Source organism: Corapipo altera, unplaced genomic scaffold (assembly GCF_003945725.1).
Source record: "Corapipo altera isolate COAL_440 unplaced genomic scaffold, ASM394572v1 61282, whole genome shotgun sequence".
Taxonomy (NCBI): domain Eukaryota; kingdom Metazoa; phylum Chordata; class Aves; order Passeriformes; family Pipridae; genus Corapipo; species Corapipo altera.
The window spans coordinates 27,969-40,016 of record NW_020885189.1 but is presented as its reverse complement, the minus strand read 5'-3'; the positions used below and the strand labels follow the sequence as shown (position 1 = coordinate 40,016).

General features: G+C 62.8%; 1 protein-coding gene across 3 annotated transcripts; it reads left to right on the top strand.

Moving 5' to 3' along the window:
- The first annotated feature begins 2,756 nt into the window (after window positions 1-2,756).
- Window positions 2,757-11,859, top strand: LOC113940136 (signal transducer and activator of transcription 5B). Of its 3 annotated transcripts, none has more exons than XM_027631227.1 (19): window positions 2,757-2,838; window positions 6,044-6,181; window positions 6,298-6,454; window positions 6,535-6,624; window positions 6,802-6,976; window positions 7,051-7,181; window positions 7,271-7,422; window positions 7,494-7,649; window positions 7,735-7,914; window positions 8,049-8,136; window positions 8,236-8,358; window positions 8,510-8,602; window positions 8,772-8,978; window positions 9,177-9,271; window positions 9,338-9,468; window positions 10,163-10,333; window positions 10,531-10,582; window positions 10,818-10,925; window positions 10,994-11,859. In XM_027631227.1, the coding sequence occupies exons 2-19, from the start codon at window positions 6,054-6,056 to the stop codon at window positions 11,118-11,120; spliced, it is 2,364 nt and encodes a 787-aa protein (XP_027487028.1). In that variant the 5' UTR covers window positions 2,757-2,838; window positions 6,044-6,053; the 3' UTR covers window positions 11,121-11,859. The 3 variants fall into 3 exon arrangements, with proteins under 3 accessions (XP_027487028.1, XP_027487026.1, XP_027487029.1); XM_027631225.1 differs by lacking the exon at window positions 2,757-2,838 and adding an exon at window positions 2,897-3,677; XM_027631228.1 differs by lacking the exon at window positions 2,757-2,838 and having other exon boundaries at window positions 3,755-6,181; window positions 10,163-10,318.
- The last annotated feature ends 189 nt before the right edge of the window (window positions 11,860-12,048 follow it).

Here is a 12,048-nt window from a genome sequence, read left to right as displayed (position 1 = left end):
CTGGCCCTGCAGGATGGCTGTGCCAGTGGTAAAGAATCTCCTGCCCCATGTCCCCAGGCCCGCAGGGAGCAGGAGCGTGGTATCAATCGGATGTGGCTGGAGCAGCACTTGGTGCCTGCACTGCCCACATCACCCCCAACCCACTTGGGTCCTGCACAGAAAATCCAGCCTGGCTGTGGCTGGATTAGTGCCATTGTGTGCGCTCACTGAAGCATGGCAGAGAAAATGAAATTGTGTCTCCAGACCCCAATCAGGACTAATTCGATGCTGAAATGAGCTTAATCCTCAGGTCCTTCTCCCAGCCCATCCCTCCTGGGCTGGTGCAGGTCTGAGCAGGGATTATCACTGAGCCAGGGGCTGTGCTGGATGTGGCCTCAATGCTGGGGGCTGGTGCAGGACCCATGGCACCCTGGGGCTGTGCCCTCAGTGCGGTGTTACAGGGGCTTGAGGTGGGTCATTATTAGTGTGGAGGGAAAATCCCTTCTTTGAGTTCCCTGGTATTGTCCCCTCCCAGGCAAGGGCCAGAGCCTGCCTGAGCAGGGATGCTGCAGGTGGGCAGTGGCTGCGTGCCTGCCCCAGGATTCCTCCACCAAGCCCGGGGGAAGCCCCAAGACGTCAGACCCAGCTGTGCCAGCCCTGCTGTGCCAGCCCAGAAGTGCCGCACCCGGTTAATTCGGCTGCTTGGCCCCAGGGAGCCAGGAATACCTAAAGCTCTGCCTGGCCTCTCTAATCCTGTCTGGGTGTTTATGGCAGAGGCAGCACCGACGCTGGCAGGGACTGGGTTCCCCATGGCGAATGTCCTGCAGGCTCCATGCAGCTCATGGGGCTGGTTGGGTGCTGGGTTCTGCCATTGTGGCTGCACGGTGTGTCCTGCCCACCAGTGCTGGTCCTGCTACCTCCTCAGTGTCTGGGGGAATCCCACCACTGCCAGGACAGCACCTGTATCTGGCTGTGGCTGCCCCGGGGCGGCTCTTGGTGCATCAGGGTGGTTTTCTTTCACAGTCCCAGCCCTTGCATTCAAAGGATTTTGCTGGGATTTTCTTTGGTATTTTAGTGGTTTTGGTTTGACCAGGTTTCTAGGCCTCTGGTTGGAAGAGGAAATCCAAAGAGAGGAGAAAAGCCTTTCCCAAGGATGGCAAGTGCTGGCAGGCAGGTACAGCCCCTGGCCTGTGGCGTGAGCAGAACTGTTGGCAGCCCCTGTCCCTGATCCCTGAGATGCCTGTCCCTAGCTGGGGCACCTCTGCCTGTGAGGGGCTGGTGTCCCCCCGGGCAGCATCAGGTCACATGTGAGGTTTCCTTGTTCCTGTAACAGTTCAAATTCTCCATTTTTGGTTCCCAGAGTTGCTGGGACACCCAGCTGGTCCTGGTGCTACTAATCCTGGCTCTGCCCACTGGCTGTGGAACCCATTGCCTCTGTCCTAGGGTGGCACATTTTGTTAACAGTCAGCATTACCTCCTTCATGAGCCCCACAGTGCCTGGCCCCAGATGTTTCCAGCGTGGGCTGGGGCACTCAGCTGCCTCCTCCCCGATGGCGCCAGGGTGAAGCCGCCGGCTGCTACCACTTTCTGTGGGAGAAAAACAAACCCCATCAAAGCACAGAGCTTCTAGAAGGAGCTCGCTCCCGTGCCGGCTGCTGCCTCCCAGCCAGAGCTGGAAACCACAGGCCGGTGTAAAACATGCGAGCAGCCCTGGGCCCTCCGTGCTGACTGTGCTGTGCCCCGGTGCCCCCAGCCCTGGCTGCAGCTGTGAGCAGGGCCTGGGTCTGGGGGCTGCTCACCAGCACCTGGGTGTTCCCCGTGCAGGCTCTACCCCGATGCCATGTGCTGTGGGGTGTGAGCAGAGCTGGGGGGTGCAGATGAGTGTAGGTCCTGTCTCCCCCTATGCTGAGTTCTTGCACTGGTCCCTGGCGTCCCATCCCTGGCTGCTGGCCAGTCATGGGGGCTCATGGGGGTCAGCACCGCCAGTCTGCTGGGGACAGAGGCTGTGCTCACTCTGGCACCAGGGAGGTGTGTGGGGCCGAGCAGGAGGGTGTGCTGGCCCCGCTCCCCAGCCGGCACCCCACAGGCAGCCGAGGCAGAGGTGGCTGCCAGCAGCCCAGGGCAGGCTGCCCTGCGCAGGCAGCTGACATTTTGTAAGGAAATAGCTGCTCTCTGCTCCTTCCTGTAGTGCGCAGCCAGCGAAACGGCCGCCTGGGAGCCCGGCTGTGCCGGCAGCACCAGCCTGGAGCCGCGGCCGGGCTGCCCCGGGTGCGGACACCGGAGAGGTGCGTGGGGCAGAGCGGGGCCTGACCGCGGGTGAGTGCGGCTGCAGGACGGGGCACCCCGCACCAGGCTCCAGGGGGTCCCTGGAGCGAGCCGGGGTGGGCAGGGGGCCGCTGTGGGTGGAGGAGCGGGTGTCTGTGTTGGCAGAACCAGAGCCCTTGCGTGTGCGGGGCGGCCGCTCTCGAGTCCCGTCCCCACCGTCCCCCGGGCCTGGCTGGGGGCTGGATCCTGCCCTGGAGGGACCTTGCTTGTGGCTGCCCACCTTTGGGGGCTGCAGGAGACCCTCCCGCCGGGCCTGCCGCGGGCAGGGGCAGCGCTGGCTGGGGCAGCCCCGGAGCCCCCCCGGCGGCACCACCGCGGGGCTGCGGGTCCGGCCCTGCGGCCGCGAGCGGAGCCGGCTCTGACCTGGAAGCGATCGCGGGCTCCCGGAGGTGCCGAGAAACCACGTGTCCGTGTTTACTGCGGCGGGAGGCGCAGCGGGCGCAGGGCCGCCGCCGCCGGAGCCCAGCGCCGGGCCCCTGCCAGGGCAGGACACCGCTCCGGAGACCCCCGGGCCGGGAGATCGACGGGCGAAGGGCAGTGCGGGAGCCGCCGCGGCAGAGGGGCTGCGTGTGTCCGGCGCGGGATTGGGGTGGGGGGTTACAGCCAGAGCCTTTTGCTGTGGTCCCCCCAGGGCTTTGCGTGGCCCTGGGCCCCTGCCTGGTCCTGCAGGGCATGGGACTGGGCAAGGGGCTGCTGTCGAGGGCTGTGCCAGCACCATGGCAGGGCTGTCCTGCCCTCGGAAAGGTCCTCGGGATGGCTCTGTGCAGGGAGCATCCCGTGTGGAGCATGCCCCAGCCCCAGGGTGACTGCTGCCCGTGTCTGGGTTTTGCCGTGCCCATGGCACGTGAGAAAGTGCCGCTGCCGGCCTCACCCCGTGAGGCATTTCCCTCCTTTTGTCTGCCCACGGATGTACTCCGGCTCTCCTGCAGCCTGGGACCTGTTGCTGGCGCCAGCCTGCTGCCACTGTGGTTGCAACCCTTCCCCGCTGTAGTCACATCAGTCCCCTGGCTGTCCCCAGCTCCAGCGGTGCTGCCAGCCTCCCCCACCATCCTCTTCCTCAGTGCTGTCTCCGGCCCTCTGAGAGCCCCTTTTGGGTGGGTCTCATGGATTTTACATCGGGTTTGGCAGCGCCTCCCCATTGGCAGCGGGGAGTGGGTCTGTCAGAGGCAGAAGCAATGACTGCTGGCGTCTTCCTTCCTCTGCATGGTCCCTATGGTGCTGAGGTCCCTCCCCATGGCACTGGGGTCCCTCTCCTCAGCCCTGGTCCTGCCCCGGGAAGCTGCTGCCTGTGCCTCTTTGCAGGCGATAAGTCTCCGGTGAGCGCGTTGCTGTGGCTTGTCGAGTGCTGCTGGTTAACCAAGCTGCAGTGACGGGTGGGTTCCAGCTCGCTGCCAGCGAGTAAATGCAAAGTAGCCTAAACCACTACAATTATCTGCCTGTTGCAGTTGCTGGAGTGCGCGCGGGGCTGGCGGCTGCAGCACAGCTGACCCGTGGCAGCACTTGAGGCTGCAGTGGCCCTGCCACGGTGCCGGAGCCACGGGGAGCGCCGAGGCTGATGGGCTGAGTGGTGGCACTGAGGTGGTTGAATACCAGTCTCTGGGCACAGGGGTGAATCCATCCTCTGCTTCCCACCTCTTGGGCAGCCAGTGGTGCCACTGGAGAATGTGGTGCTGGAGAGTGGTGCTCGGCATGGTCCAAGGCAAGGCAGTGGCTGCGAGCAGCAGCTGGGCACAGAAGGCAGGGCTGCCTGGAAAAGCTGGCAGCGGTGGCTCTGGCTGTACAGTGGGACCACAGTGCTGCAGCTCATGCCAAAACTGAGCTGCTGCTTCAGCCTTGCTGGGTCTTGGGGCCAAAAGCCTCATCTGCTCGTGGCAGGGAGCACCGGTGGCTTGTGCTGGGGCACTCAGGGCACCCTGCAGCCCACGGGGAGGTTTGGTTTGTCAGTCCACAGGTGAGACATAGGAAACCAAAATAAGGTGCCTGCAGAAATGTCCACTGCTGCATTGACAATGCCCATGGAGGTTGTGCCCAAGCCTGGCATGAGTGGTGTTTTGGGGCATGCACCAGGTGAGCGGTGCCACCATAGGTGGCTGCATGCTCCCTTGTAGAGGCAGATGCGATGCTGGTGCTCCTGCTCCCAGGCTGGTGCTGGCCGAGCACAGTGCCTGCTGGCTCACCACAGACCAGCTGGAGACTCGTTGCTTAACAACACACTGGAGTGGAGTAGGAAGTGTTTTGTCACCACAAAATGGGAAGAGATCACCATTTTCTCAACAGGCAGGGCAGCATCTGTTTGCTCTGTGTCCATGCAGATGTCCTTGCAGTTCTGGGGACTTCATTTTTTTGTGTTGTGATGGCACCGTCATGGCCATGGCTGTTCCTGGCCCTGCCACCGCTGCCCCTTATCAAGTGTCCTCAATTTCCAACAGCAGCCTGTCCTGTTATTGGCCATCCCACCTTTCCTTTCCTCCTTGCTGGCGTTCTTATGCCTCTCCAGGCTCCTCCTTGCCAGCAGCATTTCCAGCTTGGTGATTTCTGTGAATGTGGAAATGTTCCTCCCATTTTATAGGGGAAAAATTCATTTTTAGCCAGCTCTGGGTTATTGTTCCTCTTCCTGCTCAGGGGCGGGTGTGCCGAGCTCAGGGGCTCCAGCCGTGGCTGCTCCTCTCAGACCCGCTGCCTCTGTCCCGCAGCACATGCCCCTGACTGGGGGAGTGCACCGGCTCTTCTGGAGCCACGGGGGCCATGGGGTATTTCTGAGGCTGAACAAAGTGCTTTGGGGAGCTGGGGAGGCACAGCCCCCACTGGCTCGGGCCTTCTGCTTGTCACCAACCAGTGCAGTGACCAGGTCCTGTGATGCTCACTCGGCCTTGGGACATGGCATGAGGCCTCACACCTCTGCCCAGCCCCTCCGTATGGTGCCAGATCCCAGGCGGTTTGGGTGTGAGTGTATCTAAATGCTATTTACTGCTGCCTCCTCGTCTGGGGGGCCTTGAGCACCATTGCATTACCCTCAAACGCTCAGCCACAGGTGTGACCGCCCAGGGGATACACTAGGTTTTAGTAGAGGTGCTGTCTCCACTGTCCCATCCCTGGCTGCCCCATGGGAGCCGAGGCTGAGTGGCGGGTGGAATCTGGCAGTGCTCCTGCATGGAGCCAGAGCCGCCCCAAAACTGCTTTGAGAAGCTTTGTGCGTGTCCACCAGGACATAGGTCATACAGTGGCCCTGGGACCAGGGACCTGTCAGGGTCTGTGGTGCCACGTGGTCCCTTGGGGACGGGACTGCTTCTGCCCATCAGCACTGCCAGCGTGTGGGCAGGAGCAGGGCGAGCGCAGGGGGGGCCTCTGCTCTGCGTCACCCTGGATTTCTGGCCAGCCCTCCCTCCCCTCAGCCCCGTTTCCTCATTTGCGTGGCCAGCGATGGCTGCGATCCCGTGGCACAGTGAGGGGAAATGAGAACCATGTGGAGAGGCCGCGCAGAGGCGCGTCCCTGGCCCCGGGCACCCCCAGGGTTCTTCCTAGAAAAGAGGGGGTGACTCAGAGCCAGGGTCCCCTGCCCCCACACACCCCTTCTTTCAGCCACTGGAGACGGCGTTGGCAGCACCAGAGACTCCAGAGGCTCCTGCAAAGGAGAACGCGGAAGCCCCTGCAAAGGGTGTGGGGACAGCTGGGGCTGGACTCGGCACAGCACAGCGCCCTCCTGTCTGCCACGGGTGCCCTGACAGCCCATCTCCTGCAGGTGCTGAGCCATGGCGGTGTGGATCCAGGCCCAGCAGCTCCAGGGCGAAGCCCTGCGGCAGATGCAGGCACTCTATGGGCAGCACTTCCCGATTGAGGTGCGGCACTACCTGTCACAGTGGATCGAGAGCCAGGCATGGTAGGTTGGGGGTCCTGTTCCCAGGGGGGTGCTGGGCTTGGCAGGAGCTGCCCCAGGGGTGCCAGTAGGTGCCCCCCACCAATGGGCTGCCCTGATGCTCTCTGCTCCATGCGTAGGGACTCCATCGACCTCGACAACCCCCAGGAGAATGTGAAGGCAACACAGCTGCTGGAAGGGCTGATCCAGGAGTTGCAGAAGAAGGCAGACCACCAAGTGGGTGAGGATGGCTTCCTGCTGAAGATCAAGCTGGGGCACTATGCCACACAGCTGCAGGCAAGTGGGGGGCCGCGGACGGGGATGTGAGGCTGGAGAGTCCCTGCCCTGTGCCTGGCTGAGGCTGTGCTCTCCTACAGAACACGTATGACCGGTGCCCCATGGAGCTGGTGCGCTGCATCCGGCACATCCTCTACCATGAGCAGCGGCTGGTGCGGGAGGCCAACAATGTGAGTGGGAGCTGGGAGGGTGAGGGAGAGGGTCCCACAGAGTTGGGGGAATGCTCAGGGGCTCCAGCATGATGAGGGGAGCAGCCCCGAGGCAGGGGGTGCTCTGGGTGCCCCCAGCACCCAAGGAGACAGGGAGGGTCCCCTTGCAGTGCTAAGCATGCCCCGTGCCCTGCACAGAGCCCCTCGCCTGCTGGCTCCCTGGTGGATGCCATGTCCCAGAAGCATCTGCAGATCAACCAGACCTTCGAGGAGCTGCGGCTCATCACGCAGGACTCGGAGAACGAGCTCAAAAAGCTGCAGCAGACACAGGAGTACTTCATCATCCAGTACCAGGAGAACATGCGCCTTCAAGGTGGGTGGGGGGCTGAGGGGTGTGAGGCCGGGGCACTGGCAGGGCTGGCCTTAATGCTGTGACCTGTCCCCCAGCCCAGTTCTCCCAGCTTTCTCAGCTGGGCCCCCAGGAGCGCATGTCACGGGAGACGACACTGCAACAGAAGAAGGCGTCGCTGGAGGCCTGGCTGCACCGGGAGGCCCAGACACTACAGCAGTACCGTGTGGTGAGTGATGCCACCCAGTCCCCCGTGATGCTGTCCTCTGCTTCCTGTGATACTGTCCCTGTGCCTGATGACACCAACCCACCTTGCAGGACCTGGCTGAGAAGCACCAGAAGACGCTGCAGCTGCTGCGCAAGCAGCAAACAACCATCCTGGATGATGAGCTGATCCAGTGGAAGCGTCGGCAGCAGCTGGCAGGGAACGGGGGCCCACCCGAGGGCACCCTGGACGTGCTGCAGACTTGGTGGGTGCCTGGTGGGGCAGGGCAGGAGGGGGTGCTGAGCTGCAGCGCGCGCTGAGCCCTGCTCCCCTCAGGTGCGAGAAGCTGGCGGAGATCATCTGGCAGAACCGGCAGCAGATCCGCCGGGCTGAGCACCTGTGCCAGCAGCTGCCAATCCCAGGCCCAGTGGAGGAGATGCTGTCAGAGCTGAACGGCACCATCACCGACATCATCTCTGCCCTGGTCACCAGGTACTGGTGGGGTCTGGGTGGACTGCGGTAGTGGGTGGGGTTGGCCCTGCTCTGCCCACCCCCCCTGATCCTCCTGCCCCCCCAGCACCTTCATCATCGAGAAGCAGCCCCCCCAGGTGTTGAAGACACAGACCAAGTTCGCAGCCACCGTGCGGCTCCTGGTGGGGGGGAAGCTGAACGTGCACATGAACCCCCCCCAGGTAAAGGCCACCATCATCAGTGAGCAGCAAGCCAAGGCCCTGCTGAAGAACGAGAGCACCCGCAAGTAATGCCGGGGGCTGGGGGGGCGTAGTGGGGGACTGGGGCTGCCAAGGCAGTGGGGAGCACAGCGTGGGGGGGCCTGCACCTCAGATGGCTCCCAGCCCTGGTGGTCCCCTGACCCCTGCATTCTGGTGGCAGCGAGAGCAGTGGGGAGATCCTTAACAACTGCTGCGTGATGGAGTATCACCAGGCCACTGGAACACTCAGTGCCCACTTTCGCAACATGGTGAGTGGCCCTGCCTCCCCTCGTGTGCCCTCATGTCCCTCTGTGTTCACCCTGGTGTCCCCATCTGTTCCCCTGTGCTCACCTCTCATGTCCCTGCAGTCCCTGAAGCGAATCAAGCGCTCGGATCGCCGTGGGGCCGAGTCAGTGACGGAAGAGAAGTTCACCATCCTCTTCGAGTCGCAGTTCAGTGTTGGTGGCAATGAACTGGTCTTCCAGGTGAAGGTAAAGCCACCAGCCATGTCCCCTCTGTAGGCCCTTGGTGAGCCATGGACACCATGCCCACAGTGTGGGGCTGGGCTGGGGCCATAGGGTGCCCACGGGCGATGCTCCTGTGGTGCCCCACAACCTATTCTGGTCTCCTTCCTCCTGGCAGACACTGTCCCTGCCTGTGGTAGTGATCGTACACGGGAGCCAGGACAACAATGCCACGGCCACTGTGCTCTGGGACAATGCCTTTGCCGAGCCCGTGAGTGCCAGTGCCATGGGGGGCAGGACAGGCCCTGTTTGCCCCCTGTTTGCTGTGGGAGTTGGGCTCAGCCTCCTGGGGGGCTCCAGAAGTCGGGCTCAGCCTTCTGGTGGGACGTGCCCAGGGGCAGCAGGCAGAACTTGGTGCTGACCTCTCTCTCTGCCCCCAGGGCCGTGTGCCCTTCGCCGTGCCCGACAAGGTGCAGTGGCCGCAGCTCTGCGAGGCGCTCAACATGAAGTTCAAGGCGGAGGTGCAGAGCAGCCGCGGGCTGACCAAGGAGAACCTGGTGTTCCTGGCACAGAAGCTGTTCAACAGCACCAGCTCCCACCTGGAGGACTACAGCAGCACCACGGTGTCCTGGTCCCAGTTCAACCGGGTGAGCAGCCTGGAGTCTGTGCGGGAGAGCTGTGGAGTGCCCCCTGTGCTTGTGCTGGGGGGCTGTATGAGGCATGTCCACCTGGGAGTCCCACAGTCCAGGTCCCTGAGTCTTTGCTGCTGCATCCAATGGCTGTATTGTGTAACAGCGGCTCCGAGGCTGGTGGCAGGAGCGCTCATTTTCTGGGGATTTCAACAGGAAAACCTGCCTGGGAGGAATTACACCTTCTGGCAGTGGTTTGACGGGGTCATGGAGGTGCTGAAGAAGCATCTGAAGCCGCACTGGAATGACGGGTAAGAGCCGCCCTGTCCCGTGCTGCCCGGCCCAAGCCCCCTGCCCTGACGCCCTGCTCTGCCTAGGGCCATCCTGGGCTTCGTCAACAAGCAGCAGGCACACGACCTGCTCATCAACAAGCCCGATGGGACTTTCCTCCTGCGCTTCAGCGACTCAGAGATTGGTGGCATCACCATCGCCTGGAAGTTCGATTCCTGTGAGTGTGTGCCGGGTGCTGGCACTCCCACACAGTATCCCTGGCCCCCACCTTGGGCTTGGCTGTCTCATGCTCATGGAGTACTGGCAGTGCCATGACAGGCACACTAGAACCTTCCTTGGGAAAGGGGTGAGTGCAAGAGCCCACGAGATGCCTCAGCTGCCCTGTGGGGAGCAGCGCTGCCCTCACTCACTGCACCCATGGCAACACTGCGCCCAAGCACTGGCGAGAGCAGGGAGAGGTGACTGGGCTGAACCCTCCGACCCAGCCCTGGGGACTGATGTGGGCTGTACAAAATGCAGTGACTCTGTGGTGCTCCCCAGTGCAGGGGTTTGAAGGGGTGGCCTGACCCTGTGCAAGGGTCTGCTTGTTGCTGTTCTCCATGAGAACATCCTGCAGAGGGTCGTGTGGCTGAGGAGCACCACGGAACCCCACAGAGCCCCTGTGGCCAGGGAACACAAACTCACCCCCTGTGTGTCTGGATGAGGCCAGACCTGCCTTGGGTTCACCGTGCCTCCTGCCTTATCCCATTTTCTGGCAACACGTGCTTTGTCCTCAGCTGTCGCCAGGGGAGGGATGCAGCGTGGGACATGCTGTTTGCTGCTCAATTTGACCTCACAGCCTGTGTCCAGAACAGGGCCAGGAGCCACCACTGGTTCTGGACATCACCATGGTCCTCGTTCTTGTCTTGCAGCTGAGAGGATGTTCTGGAACCTGATGCCTTTCACCACCAGGGACTTCTCCATCCGCTCCCTGGCCGACCGCCTTGGGGACCTCAGTTACCTTATTTACGTGTTCCCTGACCGGCCCAAGGATGAGGTGTTCTCCAAGTACTACACGCCGGTTCTCTGTGAGTCCACGCCAGGTAGCGCTGTCCCTTCACCCCATGTGTGTCCCCTCCTTTGTGCATCCAGCTGACGTGGAGCTGGGGCTCACAGCATCCCCCACCCCGGGGCTTGCACTGGCCCCACAGGGGCTCTGCAGCTGAAGCCCCCAGCACTGCCACAGGCTCGCAGCATGAGCAGGATCCTGGGGCCTCAGCGCTGTCTCCTTCCCCCTTAGCTAAAGCCGTGGATGGATACGTGAAGCCACAGATCAAGCAAGTGGTGCCAGAGTAAGTGTGACCCCAAAGGCAAACCCTGGGCAGTGGGTCCCATGGGATTTCCCCTGAGGAGCTGGCAGGGGTGACCAGCAGCCCAGGGCACTGTGGAGCTCAGCTGCCAATGGCCACATCGGTGCTGAGCCTTGGGAGACGCTGTTCAGAGGGGGTGAAAGTTTCCAGAGCGTGACTTCACCCCCAGGGTGCCCATCCTGTCCTGTGCCAGCACTCATGAGACCCATCCCCACAGGTTTGTCAATCCATCAAGCGATTCTGCCCCGGGAGGGGCCACCTACATGGACCAGGCACCCTCGCCTGCTGTCTGCTCCCAGCCCCATTACAACATGTACACCCAGAAGTAGGTATCACATCCTCTGCCCCCATCCTGCTGCAGCCGGTCCCCTCCTCACCCCCTGCCTCTTGCAGCCCCGACCCTGTGCTGGACCCTGAGGGTGATTTCGACCTGGATGACACGATGGATGTGGCGAGGCACGTGGAGGAGCTGCTGCGGCGCCCCGTGGACAGTCAGTGGATCCCTCACGCCCAGTCGTGACGGGCAGGCACCTGGTCCCTCGCCACTGGCCCTGGCGCTGCGGGGACTGTGCTGTGTTTGTGTCTCTGTGCTGGGGGGGCGGCGGGTGGGCTCTGCCCCCAGGATTTGCTCCGTGCTGCCCTGAAACACAGGCTGGCGTCCAGCTCTTTGGTGTTTATGCCCTTGTATAAACGGCAGCGGATTTGTCGCATGGTTTTCCTGTATGTTCCTTTTAAGAGGCCCAGCTTCGGCTTTCCGCTTCTGCCAGCACCAGCCCCGCAGCCCCCTGCTCCCCCTGCGGGGCTGCTGGGGCAGGGGCTGGGAGCCCGGCCTCAGGTTTGCTTTCGCAGTCGTCACTAAGAATGTACGTGTCGCCTTCTTGTTCTCCCCCGCGGCTCTGTTCCCAGGGGCGTGTTGGGGGCATGGAGTGGAGCGGGGGTTTGGCCGGGGCTCCCCCTGGCCAGTGCTGCACTCTGCTCTACAGTGGCGGGGTCCCCTCCCCAACCTCATCTCCTCCTCTGGTCCCCAGGGATGCAGGAGCCCTTCTGGCCTCAGTGTCCCCTCCAGAGCCGCTGCAGCACGAGGGTGGCAGGGTGCAAGGGCACCCAGCGAGGGCAGTCGGGTGGGCAGGGGGTTTGGAGGAGCAGAGCCCTCTGCCCCCCACCTCTCCCCTTGCCGGGGCGGGAAGCTCTGGGGTCCTGGCCATGTTATTTTTCTACCACAGAGTAAATAAAGCACGGAATATTTTTATAACACAAAAGCTCTGGGTTCCAAGTGTGTCTTCGGGCAGAGGCAGGTCCCTCCAGGGGGCTGCGTGCTCTCCATTTCCAGCTGGGGTACCGGGTGGATGCTGAGGCCAGGCCCAGCGTTTGAGGTCCCCGTCTCCGAGGGCAGGGGGATCGGGCCTCCCCTGGCACATGCAGGACGGATCCAGAGGGCTCCGCGCGGA

What these genes read in the sequence shown, in the direction of transcription:
- LOC113940136 (XM_027631227.1), top strand. Translation starts at nt 6,054, where the DNA reads ATGGCGGTGTGGATCCAGGCCCAGCAGCTCCAGGGCGAAGCCCTGCGG. An exon ending in ACTATGCCACACAGCTGCAG is followed by an intron (nt 6,455 to 6,534) that starts GCAAGTGGGGGG and finishes GCTCTCCTACAG; the next exon opens with AACACGTATGACCGGTGCCC. An exon ending in TGGTGCGGGAGGCCAACAAT is followed by an intron (nt 6,625 to 6,801) that starts GTGAGTGGGAGC and finishes TGCCCTGCACAG; the next exon opens with AGCCCCTCGCCTGCTGGCTC.